The sequence below is a fragment of the Typopeltis vanoorti genome, chromosome 3 (assembly GCF_054136105.1).
Source record: "Typopeltis vanoorti isolate ZY-2024b chromosome 3, IOZ_Tvanoo_1.0, whole genome shotgun sequence".
NCBI classification, from domain to species: Eukaryota; Metazoa; Arthropoda; class Arachnida; order Uropygi; family Thelyphonidae; genus Typopeltis; species Typopeltis vanoorti.
Genome location: NC_143551.1, coordinates 129,445,496 through 129,460,832, shown reverse-complemented (window position 1 = coordinate 129,460,832; position 15,337 = coordinate 129,445,496). Strand labels below are relative to the sequence as shown.

Below are 15,337 nucleotides of genomic sequence, written 5' to 3'. Positions count from 1 at the left end.
AGCCCAGAACCTTTTGCCACCTTCCTGATATTTATTTTCTATATTATTACCAAATCTCAAGATTTTTGTTTAGCTACTTTTACACATAACTTAGCTCACCTGCTGACTTATTTACTAAGAACTTTCAATATGCTTTCATCTGAACAAGAAGAAAGCACATTAAAAGTTCCCAGCAGAGCAATACAGTTATGAATGGGTTGGTGAGACATCTCCCAGACTAATGAAATTGAGAACCCAAAAGTCATGTCAAAATGATGTTTATTTTTTTGACTCTCAAGGTGTGGCACTCAAAGAATTCATACTGGAGGGGAGAAAAGTGAATGTGCAATTATATAAAGAAGTCAGAGATCGTTTAGATTATATTTGGTCATTCAAACATATAATTAAACTGAAACATATATTGATCTTTAATTGACTATGATTTATAAACATCTAATACCAACAAGTTTTGCCGATGGGGCTGTCCTGTCCGGCTTCTTCAGGGCTTATAATGTTAGAGAAAAAAAACTCAAAGTGGCTAGTACAGAGAAAATGGAGCAACACTATCGTATAAATTAAACATTAAAACAGAACACATAACATTACACACATGTTCTGTAGTTTTGAGCGAAATTAAATTCTGGCAGACAGTGATTTTATTAAGGTTTTCTACAACGGAAATCTTCTAGGTGAGGCATGGAGCTGCTATCCCAATCAATGGTATGGTTAATAATCGCAAAATGATGTGCTAGACCTGAGTTATCTGTTCTGTTGTTATTAACATCTCCTATATGTTCTTTTTTTTGGATTTCGAGGCTTCTCGACGTCTGTCCTATATAGTTTAGACCACAAGCACATGGGATGTTGTACACTCCAGCGTGTTTGAAAAAAGGATTAATGTCTTTTGGCGATCTTAAAACATGACAGACAGTCTTGATCGGTTTGAACGCAACCCTGATGTTGAAAGGTTTAAAAGGTTTTGCGATCTTCTCGGACACTGTACCTGCATAAGGAGTAACCATGGATGAACTGTATTGAGTGATGGTAGGTTGTTATTGCTGTTTTGGGTGGTGGTGGTGCCCCCCCACCACCACCCAAATTCTATGAAGAAGCATGCTGATTAGATTCTTTGGATAGCCATTTTTTTTATTAATCTCTCTGATATATGAATAATTTCACCACAGAGTTCTTTTTTTTCTGAGATGAAAAAGAACTGTTAATTCTTGATTAGGGTATCCAAAAATGGTAGTTGATTATCTTTTTTCCAGTTCCAAAGTGAATTGTATTTTTTGACGAAAAGAATTAAATTTGGTTAAAAAGTCCTAAGTAGCTGTTTTTGTATCCCTCCAAATTATGAAGACATCACGTACATACCTCCACCATATTAAAGGTTTTGGTTCTAATTTTGAGAGGTCTGTTTCTACCTTTTTCATGAGCAGATCTGCACAGGGCGGCGGAAGGGGACTGTCCATAGTTAAACCATTTAGTTGCTCATATATCGTTTCATTCCATTTGAAATAATTAGATTTAAGGCAGTGATGAAAAAGGTGAGCCGTATCTTCAGGGAAGAGATTGTATATGATACTGATAACTTCTTCTACTGGGATATTGGTAAATAAAGATACCATGTCCAAGCTAGCGAGAATGTCTGTCTTTAAGATCGAGATGTTTTTCAATTTTTCAATAAAGTGCTTTGAATTCTTAATGTAAGTGTCCGATTTTCTGAAATGTCCTTTTAAGAGGCTGGAGAGGTGTTTAGACAATAAATATATGGGAGCATTTCTTCCGTCAACGATCGGGCGTAGTGGAATTACAGATTGCAGAATTACTATCAGACCCATCAACGTATCACATGTTAGAGTCGAACCCAACATGGAAAGACCACAAGGACACTAATAACTTATTACGGAACATGACTAGTTGGTCCACAGACTTGCAACGGAATCTGAAGTCTCTACACCCATTGACACCACGATTGTATGGAGCCCAGAAAGTCCACAAAAGTGAAGTTCCACTACACCCGATTGTTGGCGGAAGAAATGCCCCCACATATTTATTGTCCAAACATCTCTCCAGCCTCCTAAAAGGACATATCAGAAAATCGGACACTTACATTAAGAATTCAAAGCACTTTATTGAAAAAATGAAAAACATCTCAATCTTAAAGATAGACATTCTCGCTAGCTTGGACATGGTATCGTTATTTACCAACATCCCAGTAGAAGAAGTTTTCAGTATGATATATACAATCTCTCAGGGGTGCTTAAGGGTCAAAGCTGTATAACTGAGAGGAGACCTCCACATAGCCTTTAAAGGAATGCGGAGAACCGACCAGGGGTTCTGACCTAATGTCCAATCCTCACCTTCTCGTGGTGCACCCTGTTGGGTATCTACTTTGATACTGAACGAACGAGGATGGGCTGGCAATTTGGGATTTAGCCGACCAAATTGTATTCTTATTGGTTAAACCAAAATAAAAAATGATGGTACAACATGACAAAATTTCATGCCGGCTGGGGCGTCGCCCGGTTAAACAAGGCCCCCGTTGTTTTCGCCAGGGAACCAGGGCGAACAGCGAAAAGTCAGCTACTGGAACAAATCTGAAAACAAACCCCAACTCAACATCACCAGAGTTAAAGATCGGTACTATCAACGTAAGAAGCCTGAATGGCAAAGAAATGGAGCTAGCTGAGGAATTAGATAAGTACCAGATCGACATAATAGGGGTGACTGAAACAAAAAAGACCAAAACTGGTGAGATCTTTCTGAGCAATAAATACAAAATGTTATATTCAGGCAATGACAATCAAGGAAAAGAAGGAGTAGCCATAGTTTTCAACACAAAATATGAGGCTAATCTTCTTGAATGGCAGTCAGTCTCAAGTAGAGTAATGTGGGCAAATATGAGAATGGGAAACTGGACAATGAGACTTATTTGTGCCTATGGTCCTACAGAAGGTTCTACTAAGGTAGAAGTGGAGGAATTTTTTGAGGCTTTAGAAAAAGCAACTGACACAATGAAAAATGAAAAATTGGTCCTTGTTGGGGATCTAAATAGCAGAGTAGGAAATGATTGTGAGACATACAAAAATATTTTGGGAAAATTTGGAGAAAAGAGCAAAGCTAATAATAATGGCAAATATCTGTTGGATTTCTGCTCAGGACATGGACTGGTTATTACTAACACCATGTTCCAACATAAAAATGTACACAAATTCACATGGAGAGAAGAGGCTAGGAATAAGAAAAGTCTCATTGACTATGTTATTGTTGATAGTGATGTTTTCTCCCTGGTGCAGGACACCAGAGTGTACAGAGGATTTGAAATTGGAAGTGATCACTATTTAGTCTTGAGCAGGATAAAATTGAATTTCATATTGAAAAGAATAACATGTAAGAAAGTTTTAAAGCGAATAAAAGTTGAGCAGCTCTCAGATGTGAACTGTAGACTAAAATACAGAAATATTATTGAAAAGAAAATGAAGGAGTTTGAGAACAGGAATCAAACCTTGGAGATCCAGTGGCAAACTCTGAAGGAAACATTGATTGATTCTGCCAGAGAGGCATGTGGTGAAGTTGTGTGCAAGGATAAAAAAATCAGAACTCCCTGGTGGACACAGGAAGTTAAGGAGGCAGTGAAGGAAAAGAAGAAAGCATATCAAAAGTTCCTGGCAAATAAGTCAGCTTTTACTCTTACAGAATACAGAGACAAATGTAAGAAAGCTAAACAGTGTGTAAAACTAGCTAAACAAAAGTCATGGGAGGACTTTGGCAAGAATATAGAAAAAAAATATCAAGAAGGTGGCAAAATATTCTGGAGGTTGTTGAAGAAGCTTAGGAATGGAGGAAAGAGTGCTGTAAAAGGAATTAAAGATCATAAAGGTGAAATGAAAACAGGAGAAAAAGATATCCTTGAAGTATGGAGTAATTACTTTGAAAAACTGCTAAATGAAACAAGCAGTGATGACAGCACAGTGATAAAAAACACTGACCAGGCATGCAGTCAGGAATACATATCCATACTTGAAGTAGAAAAAGCCATCAAAGGCTTGAAATGTGGAAAGGCAGCAGGAGTAGATGATATTCGACCAGAAATGCTGAAGTATGGTGGTATAAGAGTCTTACAGTGGCTGCACTGCATAGTTCAGAAAGCCTGGACAGAGGGACGAATTCCCGATGATTGGAGTAGAGCTCTCATAGTACCCATATATAAAAAGGGAAATAAAACCGAATGTGAGAATTACAGAGGTATTTCCCTACTGAGTGTTCCTGGCAAGATCTATGCAAGTATACTTGAGAAACGGTTGAGAAGAATTGTGGAAGAAAAGCTTGGTGAAGAACAAGCTGGATTCAGGCCAAATAGAGGCTGTCAGGATCAGATCTTCACTTTACGACAAATAGTCGAGAAAGCATGGGAATATAACAAAGATCTGTATTTAAGTTTTGTCGATTTGGAAAAGGCATATGACAAGGTGCCAAGAGAGAAGCTATTCAATACGCTGCAGTTATATGGTGTCAATGGGGCATTATATCAAGCAATACTTAGTCTTTATTTGAGTTGTGAGTCAGCAGTTAGAATTGAAGGAAGTACAGGAAGATGGTTTAATGTTAAATCTGGTGTGAGACAAGGATGTACATTATCCCCTCTGCTATTCATTATCTATATGGATCACATTATGAAGGAATGTGGTATTAAACCTGATATCAAAATTGGAGATGTTAATGTCAGCTCTTTGCTTTATGCTGATGATGTTATACTTCTAAATAAATCCGCTACAAGTCTGCAAGATTCTCTGACTAAATTGAATAGCTGTTGTAATAGATATGGTATGAAGGTCAGCAATAAAAAGACAAAGACAATGAAAGTAGGCAGAATCATTGAAAATGTCAACTGTGTTGTGAATGGAGAACCTGTGGAACAAGTAAAACATTTCAGCTACTTAGGCACAATTTTTACTGAAGATGGTAAACTAAATATAGAAATGGACAACAGAATCAGCAAAGCTGGTATCGTGGGAAGTCAGTTGAATAAATTCATATGGAATAAGAAAGAAATTAGTCGGAACACTAAATTAGCTGTATACAAGACTGTGTTCAAACCAATTTTAACTTATGGATCTGAGAGCTGGGTCAGAAGTAAAACACTTGACCAAAGACTAGAGACCACAGATATGAGAGTCCTGAGAAAGATTAAAGGCGTGAACAGATGGCATCAATGGCAATATCATATTAAAAATGAGGATATTAGGAAAGAACTTGACATTGTCAGCATCCAGGAATGCGTTAGCAGAGCTAATCTCAGATGGTATGGTCACTTAAATAGAATGGGAGAGGAAAGATTAGCAAAACAAGTGTTCTCTGCCAGGTTGGCAGGAAAACGACCCAGAGGAAGACCAAGATATAGGTGGATTGATACGGTACAAAGTGCCTTAGACGATAGAAATATAAGATCTGATAATGTTGGAGTCTTGACAAGTAACAGACTGATTTGGAGGAAAATTGTAGATAGGAAGTTAGTAATGATGTAATTTTTTTCATGTAGTACTATCATATCCTGTACACCCCTTGAGGGTACATGGCAGGAATTTGATGATGATGATGATGATGATGATATACAATCTTTTCTCTAAAGATACGGCTCATCTTTTTCGTCACTGTCTTAAATCTAATTATTTCAAATGGAATGAAACGATATACGAGCAACTAAATGACTTAACTATGGGCAGTCTCCTTTCGCCGCCCAGTGCAGATCTGTTTATGGAAAAGCTAGAAATAGACATCCTCTCAAAATTAGAACCAAAACCTTTAGTATGGTGGAGGTACGTACACAATGGAATTACCATTCCATCGTGTCATAATTTAGAGGGACACAAAACAGCTATTTAGGACTTTTTAACCAAAATTAATTCTTTTCATCAAAAAATACAATTCACTTTGGAACTGGAAAAAGATAATCAACTACCATTTTTGGATACCCTAATCAAGAAACTAGCAGATCGACATATCAAACTAACAGTCTACCGCAAACCAACACAGACTGGACGCTATCTTCATTTCAAGTCAACTCACCATATTTCCCAGAAGCTCTCAGCATAATACATATGCTCAAAAATAGAGCTACGAACATCATCTCAGAAGAAAAAGAACTCTCTAATGAAATTACTCATATATCAGAGACATTAATAAAAAATGGCTATCCAAAGAATCTAATCAACAAGATATATCATAGAAATCCCCCTACAACAACAACCTACCATCACTCAATACAGTCGTCCATAGTTATTCCTTATGCAGGTACATGTCCGAGAAGATCGCAAAACTTTTTAAACCTTTCAACAGCAGAGTTGCATTCAAATCAGTCAAGACTGTCCATCATGTTTTAAGATCACCAAAAGAAATTAATGCTTTTTTTCAAACAAGCTGGAGTGTACAACATCCCACAACTCAGGTCTAGCCCATCATTTTGCAATTACTGACCATACCATTGATTGGGATAGCAGCTCCATGCCTTATCTAGAAGAAGATTTCCGTTGTAGAAATTTAAAGAAGCCATTGTAGTCCCCCGTTCTGAGAAAATCTTAACAGAAACCAGGGAATGATAATAGCTGACATATGGAAAACCTTAATAAGATCACTCAGTCTGCCAGAATTTAATTTCGCTCAAAACTACAGAATGTGCTCTCATAACAGTGACTAACACAACACGATCCATGCGTGTAATGTTACGCATTCTGTTTTAATGTTTAATTTATACGATAGTGTTACTCCATTTTCTCTGTACTAGTCACTTTGAGTTTTTTTTCTCTTACCATTATAAGCCGGACAGCCCCATCGGCAAAACTTGTTGGTATTAGATGTTTATAAATCATGGTCAATTAAAGATCAATATATGTTTCAGTTTAATTAGAAGTTAGAGATTGTTTCCTGAAATGCATTCATTTTTTTTCTGTTGCACAATAATGCCAACTCATAAAGCTGCAATTGCACATCACTTTTGGATGCAAAAAAGCATTCCCACCCTCCTGTTTATCATCCCCCTCAGGACTATTTTCTGTTCCTGAATTTGAAAATGAAACTGAAAGGACACCAATTTGCAGATATTTCTGCATCTGAAAAGCTGTAACCAATGACTTTAAAGACAATCAAACAAGTGGAATCTTCCAAGGCTCTCTGAAAAAGTACAACTGCACTAAAGACTGTATATATGCCAAAGGATCGTATTTCGAATAACAAATGTTTTATATTTCTTTCATTTGTTCTTGATAATTTTTGTCCTAAACATGTACTGCAATGTGTACAGTGATTTTAAATAATTTGTACACTGTATTATTTCACTATAAACAGAGTAAAATCAGTGAAAAATATAACAAACAACACCTACACAATTCAGCATTTGAATGTGTTAATTGTTAACATACAAGGGTTGTAAATAAAGTAATGGCAACACTATCAGGAGATAGTTGGTAACTCAAATGTTACCAACTGTCTCTTGACAGATAGAGGAACTAGTTGTATGTATTGTACATGTGTACAAGATGACACAGCCCATTCTAGCAAGAGTTCTTGTGTGTGGAGAAGTGGTTAAAGTCCATGTCTCAGCATGCAATGCTCTAAGGAGAGCACGCTCAGAAGATTAGAACAACAATCCTAAATCAAGGTCGATGTCTCAGTGTGCAATGCTCTAAGGAGGATATGTTCAGAAGATCAGAACAATGATCCTAAATCAAGGTTCAGGTTGCATGAGATAAAACTGCAGGTGACTGTTATCATGGCCTTGGGAAAGCCTGTGGTGATAGTGTCCTACTGTACTGGACTGTTGCAAGATGATCAGTGCATTTAGTGCAGGGCGAGATCATCCAGATGATAATCACCAATCTGGACATTTCAAATGAACATGTTGAGCTTGTTCGGGGACTCCTTGTGGTTGATCAGCAATGGACTGCACACTAGTTGGCCCAAGAAACTGGAATAAACCACCAAAGTGTTTGGCACATTCTAAACACTTGGCATGAACAAAATTTCAGCTTGATGGGTTGAACATCGCTTGAATGAGATGCAAAAATAGCACAGGTATGCAGTTGCTGGCCTACATCTGGAACAATATGAAATTTCCTGAATTGTATCAGAGCAACTGATGAAAGTTGGGCAAGGGTTCATTAGCCTGAGTTAATGAGACAATCCAATGAGTGGGGTCATTTAGAATCACTTTGAAAAAACTTAGCCAGGAACCCAGCAAAGTTAAAGTTCTACTGACAACCACTAACGACAATGTTCAAGGTATCATTCTCCATCATGTTGTGTCCCCCGAGGGCAAACTGTTAACACACAACACTATTATTGATGATTTCTGGAGTATCATTTGCACCTGGCTTCAAGGAGAAAGCGACCACGTTTTTTCACAGGTTCTCCGTGTATGTTGCACAATGTCATGTGTCACAATTGGTGATAGAGATGTTGGACAGGTGGCAATGGGAAGTATTGCAATATCCTCCATATTCACCAGATATGAGTACTTGTGACTTTGACCTGTTCCCCAAAATGAAAGAACCCCCCTCAAGGGTCTGCAGTTTTGTGATGTATCATTCTCCATCATGTTGATACCTTTCAAGCAGTAAGTCACACTATGACGGATATCAACAGGCTCTGTCGATGGTATCCAGGCAGCTCTTACAAATTTGGAAACAGGTGGAGAAAAAGAAAGATTACACTGAAGGGATGTAATTGCATAGACTTCACAAAATATTTTACATTTTGGGCATGTTGACACATATGTCCAAAATGTAAGGATACAAGGATTGTTCACAATCCTTGTATCTTTATTGTTCATATTGTGATTTCTGATTTATGACCTTTGACATACAACGGGATCAGAATGAAATCCAAAGTTAAGGACTGATTGTGTGTGTGTGTGCGCATGTGCGTGCGTGCGTGCACTTGTATAAATCCTCCTAAATCTTCACATGCCTTTTTATTCTTAAAGGGGATAGGCAGAGCTTCTTTAGCCCTAACTAGCTTTTTTTAAGACCAGTGGGCAGTCTCCATCCTTCACTCTTAGTGACATGACCGCAAGCAATCAATGAATCAAGTTTCAGAAAAGAATATAGCAAACAACTGCTGTCATTGTGGCCCTAACATTCATAAAGGCCTAAAAAAATTTCCTCTAGTCAGCAACTAGAATTGAATCTTCGGTGGTCTTTCTTAGAGTTGCCTAATACTATGGAAGCAAGGGCCATTTTCACAAGGACATATAGGCACCTATCACAGAGAAAGGAAGGTCAAAAGAAGAAATTTGTGGAATCCAAGTTTGGAATTGAACTGTGAAGGCAAGATGAATGGTTGCTGCATGAATTGCAATTTTATTAGTTTTATAAGTCAAGGAATTATTGACCTCTGATGAACAATGTATATAGAAATATTTGTACAAAATGCAAGTAGTGGAAATTAAACATCTGGGTGAAAATCAGTAACTAATAAACCAAACCGAGTCAAGTATATTTAGGGAGCTCAGAGGGATACCAATCCAAATGTGAGAGAAGTATTCAATAGTCAGCCAGATTTGTGTATAGAGTTAATAGCTGCTCAGAGGTAATGTTATGCCAAGAGAGAAAAAAGAAAACCTAAATTTTTGGATGATGAAGAGGCAACATTTATATTATGTGTTTAGAGTAATCCAAAAACAGAAATTTCATTTCTCCTAGAGACGTGGGTGTTGTCAAAAGCAAGCCTGGAAGTAATGATTTTATTTTTTTTAAGAAAAAAAAAAAAAAAAACAGGATTGAGTTTTATTAGCATTGAAATTCAATTCAACTCCTCTCAATTAACATTATCAGAACCCAATTTGTAGAATGCTTCAGAGATCAGAATTTAGGGTTGTAGAAGTAGATATTCAGGAAGTTTTGGGGATTTGTGTAGTGACATTTGTTAAATGAGATAGCAAAACTATGGATTTCATTTGTAGTCAATAACGGGCAGGAGATGCACAATATGCAATACCTTTTCTTGTCAACACAACGTCTCACGGTAAGGAATTTTCCACAAAAAAGGGCTCTGTTGTATCCTGCAAGTGGTGGATGACTTGAACTGCCTGGTGAAACACCATCTTACATACTGGAGACATGAATGGGTGAATACCATATTTGGTCTTCAGAATAGTTTTCATTTCTGTTCTCTCCTTGCCTCTCCATGCTGTATGAGTGATACCTTTCAAGTGCATGCAAAACACACTTAGATCCAAAACCATCCATATTTTGAGAGTACAGCAGTGAAAATGACAGTGCCTTAAGCAGGTTGCTAGATCACACAGGCCTGAACTTATCAGTAAAGAGTCAGCTGATATATAATCCTCCCCAAGGACAGGTTGTGCTTGGGGAAGGGTTCTAGCAGTGGTATGTGCAAGGCACTGTTGAGGCCACAGCATGGATGACACGTCCAAAAGAATCTCCTCTCAATGCATGTTTCTATTTCATCTTTCCAAATATACGAGGGACATTCAGAAAGTAAGTTCCGATGGGCTGTCAGAGAAACAAAAATATACTTACAAAAAAACTTTATTGGAAATTAAAGTAAATATCTTTCACTACTTTTCTACATACTTTCTGCATTGTTCAGGCACTTATCATAACGGGGCACCAAGAGTTGTAAACCTTCATCGTAGAAGGTTGCCGCCTATGATACAAACCACGTATTGACTGCTTCTTTGACCTCGTCTTGAAACTGCTGGCCACCAAGGAAAGATTTCAGATGTTTGAACAGGTGAAAGTTGCTTGGCACAAAGTCAGGACTATATGGGGGATGATGGAATTGTTCCCGGCCGAAGGTAGCGAGATGTTGTTGTGTTATGCTGGCCGTGTGTGGGCAGGCATTATCATGAATCAAAACAACGCCCCCTGGTAAGCATGCCACGTCATTTATTCTGGATTGCACAACGCAGTTTCTTAAGGGTTTGGCAGTACATACTCATGTTGACTGTGGAGCCTTGACCCAAGAAGTCATGGCGGGCAATTCAATATTCTTAGACATTATAAACACCAAGAAGCATATGCACTGCGAGAATGTCTGAAAATGGCACCAACACCTTGCCAAGGAATCAACAAACTCAGCATGCATGCACACCATTGTGATCGCAGCACTGCAGTGAAAATATTTAAAAACGGAACTTACCTTCTGGAATCCCTCATACAACAAAGATAACATCTCTGATTAAAATAAACCTGTCTCAAAAATCAATTTCAATGACAAAATAAATCAAAAAACATATATATAACAAGCCAAAATCCCTACAAAAAATACTTTCATTGAATAAATACCAACATAAATGATGACCATCGTTACTAACAGACATGAACAGATCTTTTCCTCTTGACAAAAACCTAAATTCAGCTACATTAACCACAGCCCACCTTTATTTTCTGAATTACACACTACACATGATTCCTTATGACACAAAGGTAGCACCTATGCCTTCATCCAAATATGCAGTTGAGGTTACTTCTCTCTTGGCAACTCTCAATCTCACAGAACACTCCCCATCTCTAGCCACTCCTAATTCTTCTTTACTGATCCAAAAAGACCTGTTTGAGTGAGACAGAAAAATTATTCACATTGGCTTTAAAGGATTTTATTCTCCATTCCATTCAAATCTTCATCCCTTTTAAACCGAAGTTTAACAACTGGTTTACAAATCAGATGAATTAAAAATTCCAACATACTACAGGTAGCTTACAACAAGAACAGTAGTTTCATACTTGGCTTATGCTGAAATGCAATAAATACAAAACAACCATCAACAAACCCAAATCTGACTTTGTAAAGTCTAACAGCAGAAAAACTTGGTTCCTTTCCAAATGGAAGTCAGGCTTCCTGATCTCTTGTAAAGACTATTGGATGCAACTTCTGCTCATATGTGCTTCCACCTCTCCCTCTCATCAGGATAGCATCACTTTTACAGTACCTAAAGACAAATTGACATAAGTAATGCATGCCTCCTGTAGTTTTTGGCAAAATGACATCAGAATACTCAACAACTTAGATGCTAATATAGTGTTCTGATCCTGATAGCATTTCTCCAGCTGTGCTAACACTGTGCTCCAGATCTACCACCTTTCCCATAGTCACTACAATTTATACTTAGCTGGTGCTTATCCCAATGAGCATAGAAGAAACAACCTTGTCGAACCCTAGCATTAGTTGCACAGTTAAAAGAGAGGGAACATCTTTTGGAGAACCAGAGCTTACTTAGGGAAAGAGAATTTAGAGTGGAATGGGGAATATGTACTTCCATTCCAGAGAGGATTACTTCAGTGATGTGTTCAGTGCATATGCTTGGATTGGAAGACTGAAACCATGAATCCACCTATGGGAATGAGATAGAAATCTTGAAGGTCATCCTGCTTGATGTTCTTATAATGCCAGCTGACTCTTGGTTGAGAACATTTGTGTGGGTGTTGCTCAATGGTGGAAGAGATAAGCACTAAGTTGTGGTCTGAGTTATCTAAAGGAGATAAAAATTCATAGTATATTTGGAGGGATAATTAGTGAGGAAGAGGTCCAGAATGTTTAGAGAGTGGTTGGGATTATCTGATGCTCTGGTAGGCATGTGAACAATTTGCATAAGGTCATTTGTGATGGTCTCAGCATCTTACTTGCATGGTCTGTGCAGTTGGATTCTGACTAAGTGATTTTGATGTTTAGGTTGATAGAGTGACTGTTAGTCATAATGGTATTAGGAATAAGATGATAACGTAATTGTTATAATAACTGAAATTATTATTTTAAATCATTTACAATGTCAAACTTATTCCTAAAATTATTCTTAAGTTGACTAAGTGATCAGCCAAAAACTGAAAACAAGGTAACTGGAAATAAGTAATTTGTCGAAGAATGGGCATATCCCTAATTATAAACTGCATTCAACTATTTTCTGTTTTTAATTGGTTACTTCATTCATTTATTATCAAAGTAAAAAACATCTTTTTAGCCTTGCCTGAGTGATGTCTAGAACACAAACTATTTTCTAACAAATATGGACGATAACTAATTATATCATAGGATGAAGGGCATTTAGGAGTAAGCAAAATAATTGCACTATTAGATATAATATGTCAATACTATAAAGATTATTGAAATTATTAGAATGATAACTATCATTCTTACATCTTGCAAATATTATTTTAGATAAAAAATAAAAAAACATTTTCTTGGAAGATATTTGAATGGTATAGTTCCATACTAAAATTTCAGAGTACAGGGAAATCTTGCTTAAAGGAATTAATTAATCCATCAATTAATGCACGCTAAGTGAAATCATGTTAAACGAATACAACAAACAATAAGAATAATTATAATTCATCCATCAGCTGGTGTAAATTTGAAAAGAAAAAAAAATTACAGTATAAGCTATGTTAGAGGATAAAATCAAATTTAAAAATCAATTGCGTAAATTTTTATTTAATGTCTAAACATTTGATTGAGGTACTTTTTTACAAAAAAAAAATAAAAAATAAGTAAAGATGTTTGAATAGTGCTCGACTTTTTCATCTCCTCGTGCAATTTGCAATAGCTGACGACTGTATTATCAGCTTTTCCTCTAACATAATTACTCTTCTTCTTTTTTTTATTACTGCCGCTTTCTTTTTTTCCATATCAGGAATTGGATATAATAAAGCCTTTCTTTTAGTGTTGCATGGTGATCAGCATTCATTTTAGAAATTATGGACTTTAACAACATTGTGTGATAAATAACTATTTTAATTTCCTGATGTTTCGACCTTCATATTAAGGTCATCATCTGGAATATATACAAATATACAAGGACAAGCTGAGTTACATTTCAGATGGTAAGCCAAAGAAACGATGATTTAATCACTGGTTATTCTACTAGTGGGAAAAAAAAAAAAAAAAGAGATAAAATTACAAATTAATTATTTAGAAACTACATCAAAGCTAAATTCTATTTAAGATAACATGAGAGAAACATTCTTTCTTATAGATAGTTTTCTTACAGTAACAAACTGTTATTTATTTAGCTTACTGTGTGAAATGTAACTCAGCTGGTCCTTGTATATTTGTATATACTCCAGATGATGACCTTAATATGAAGGTCGAAACGTCGGGAAATATAGTTATTTATAACAAGGTTGTAAATTCCATAATTTCTAAAATGGATATAATAAAGCCTTATAGGTATCTAAAATTAAAGCAAAATGAAGGAAAAGTGACTGAGCAAGAGAATAGAGTTTGCACATGTGCTTGAGATGATAGCTTTCAGTCAACTGTCAAATGTTGCCGGCCACTGCCCACAGTACTGCCACTGCACTGACAAGTGGTGCCGCTTGCTGCAGATTGGCGACAAAATTTTGCACAACGTAAAATTTCGCATAACATAAAAAAATCGTTTTAACTGATTAATCACTCACTTAAAGCGGGAAATAGTATCATTTCACTCAATCGCACTAAGCGATTGCCACGCATATCAAATTCGTGATAAGCAAGGTTTTCCTGTACACCTTTAAAAGAATGAAATGTCAAAATATTTTTGATACAGCCAAAACTTACAAAAAATAATTCGTATTATGATTATTCCCATCTGTTTGAGAGTTGATGACTAAATACTTACTTGAAGAAAAAGCAGCAGACAGTGTGGACGGATATGTGGCCATAGAAATAGTTGGTGTAGTCAAAGACATAACTGCAGTACTTAATGAAGTGGAAGGTGGCCGTCCTCCCTGCTGAATAACAAACATATATAGTTCAATTTCATAAATTGTATTTACTAAATATTTCACCTTGATTTTAATAAAATGTTTACATAAGAAATATAAATGATACATTTCTGCATTTTTCTCTCTCCTCATTATGATGGGGAGGGAGAGAACATGGGAATGTCTATTTCACTGCCAGATAAACATTTGGGATCTCCAACAAAAGATTATGAAATTACCATGCAACCATTTTGAAGTGATTTTAACATTTTAATGATGCCCAAAAAAAATTATTTAAACTGCCACCATGAATGTAATCATAAAAAATTTGCATCTGAATTTCCCCTTGAATCAGAACTGCAAAAAAACCAAGATAAAACGTTTGAAATATAATTTAGTCACTCAACAAAATAGCCAATTTTCCCTCTGTAAGCAAAGTGATTTGGCTACTGAAACTAGTTTTGTTATAGCTTGGAATACTGCCCGAAGTAAACTACCTTACGGTCATGGAGAATTTGTAAAAAAAAAAAAAAAAGAATATTAGTGATGTGATTGCAAATCTTGCTCCAGAAACTCAAAATTTAATCAGGTAACAGAACAAATTCCTATCTCCCACTGCACTGCTGAGAGATGTATTTCTGAAATAAGTTCTACAATTG

General features: G+C 36.5%; 1 protein-coding gene across 4 annotated transcripts in view; it reads right to left on the bottom strand.

The window, feature by feature from the left end:
• LOC150108562 (myocyte-specific enhancer factor 2C-like) overlaps positions 1-15,337 on the bottom strand; it is a 279,724-nt gene that overhangs the window by 41,200 nt on the left and 223,187 nt on the right. For 3 of the 4 annotated variants that reach the window (XM_090415997.1, XM_090415999.1, XM_090415998.1), the window contains exon 8: positions 14,594-14,705. In XM_090415997.1, the coding sequence (XP_090272123.1) occupies positions 14,594-14,705 (112 nt within the window). The remainder of the gene's footprint in view (positions 1-14,593; positions 14,706-15,337) is intronic. The other variant, XM_090416001.1, reaches the window with a different exon arrangement.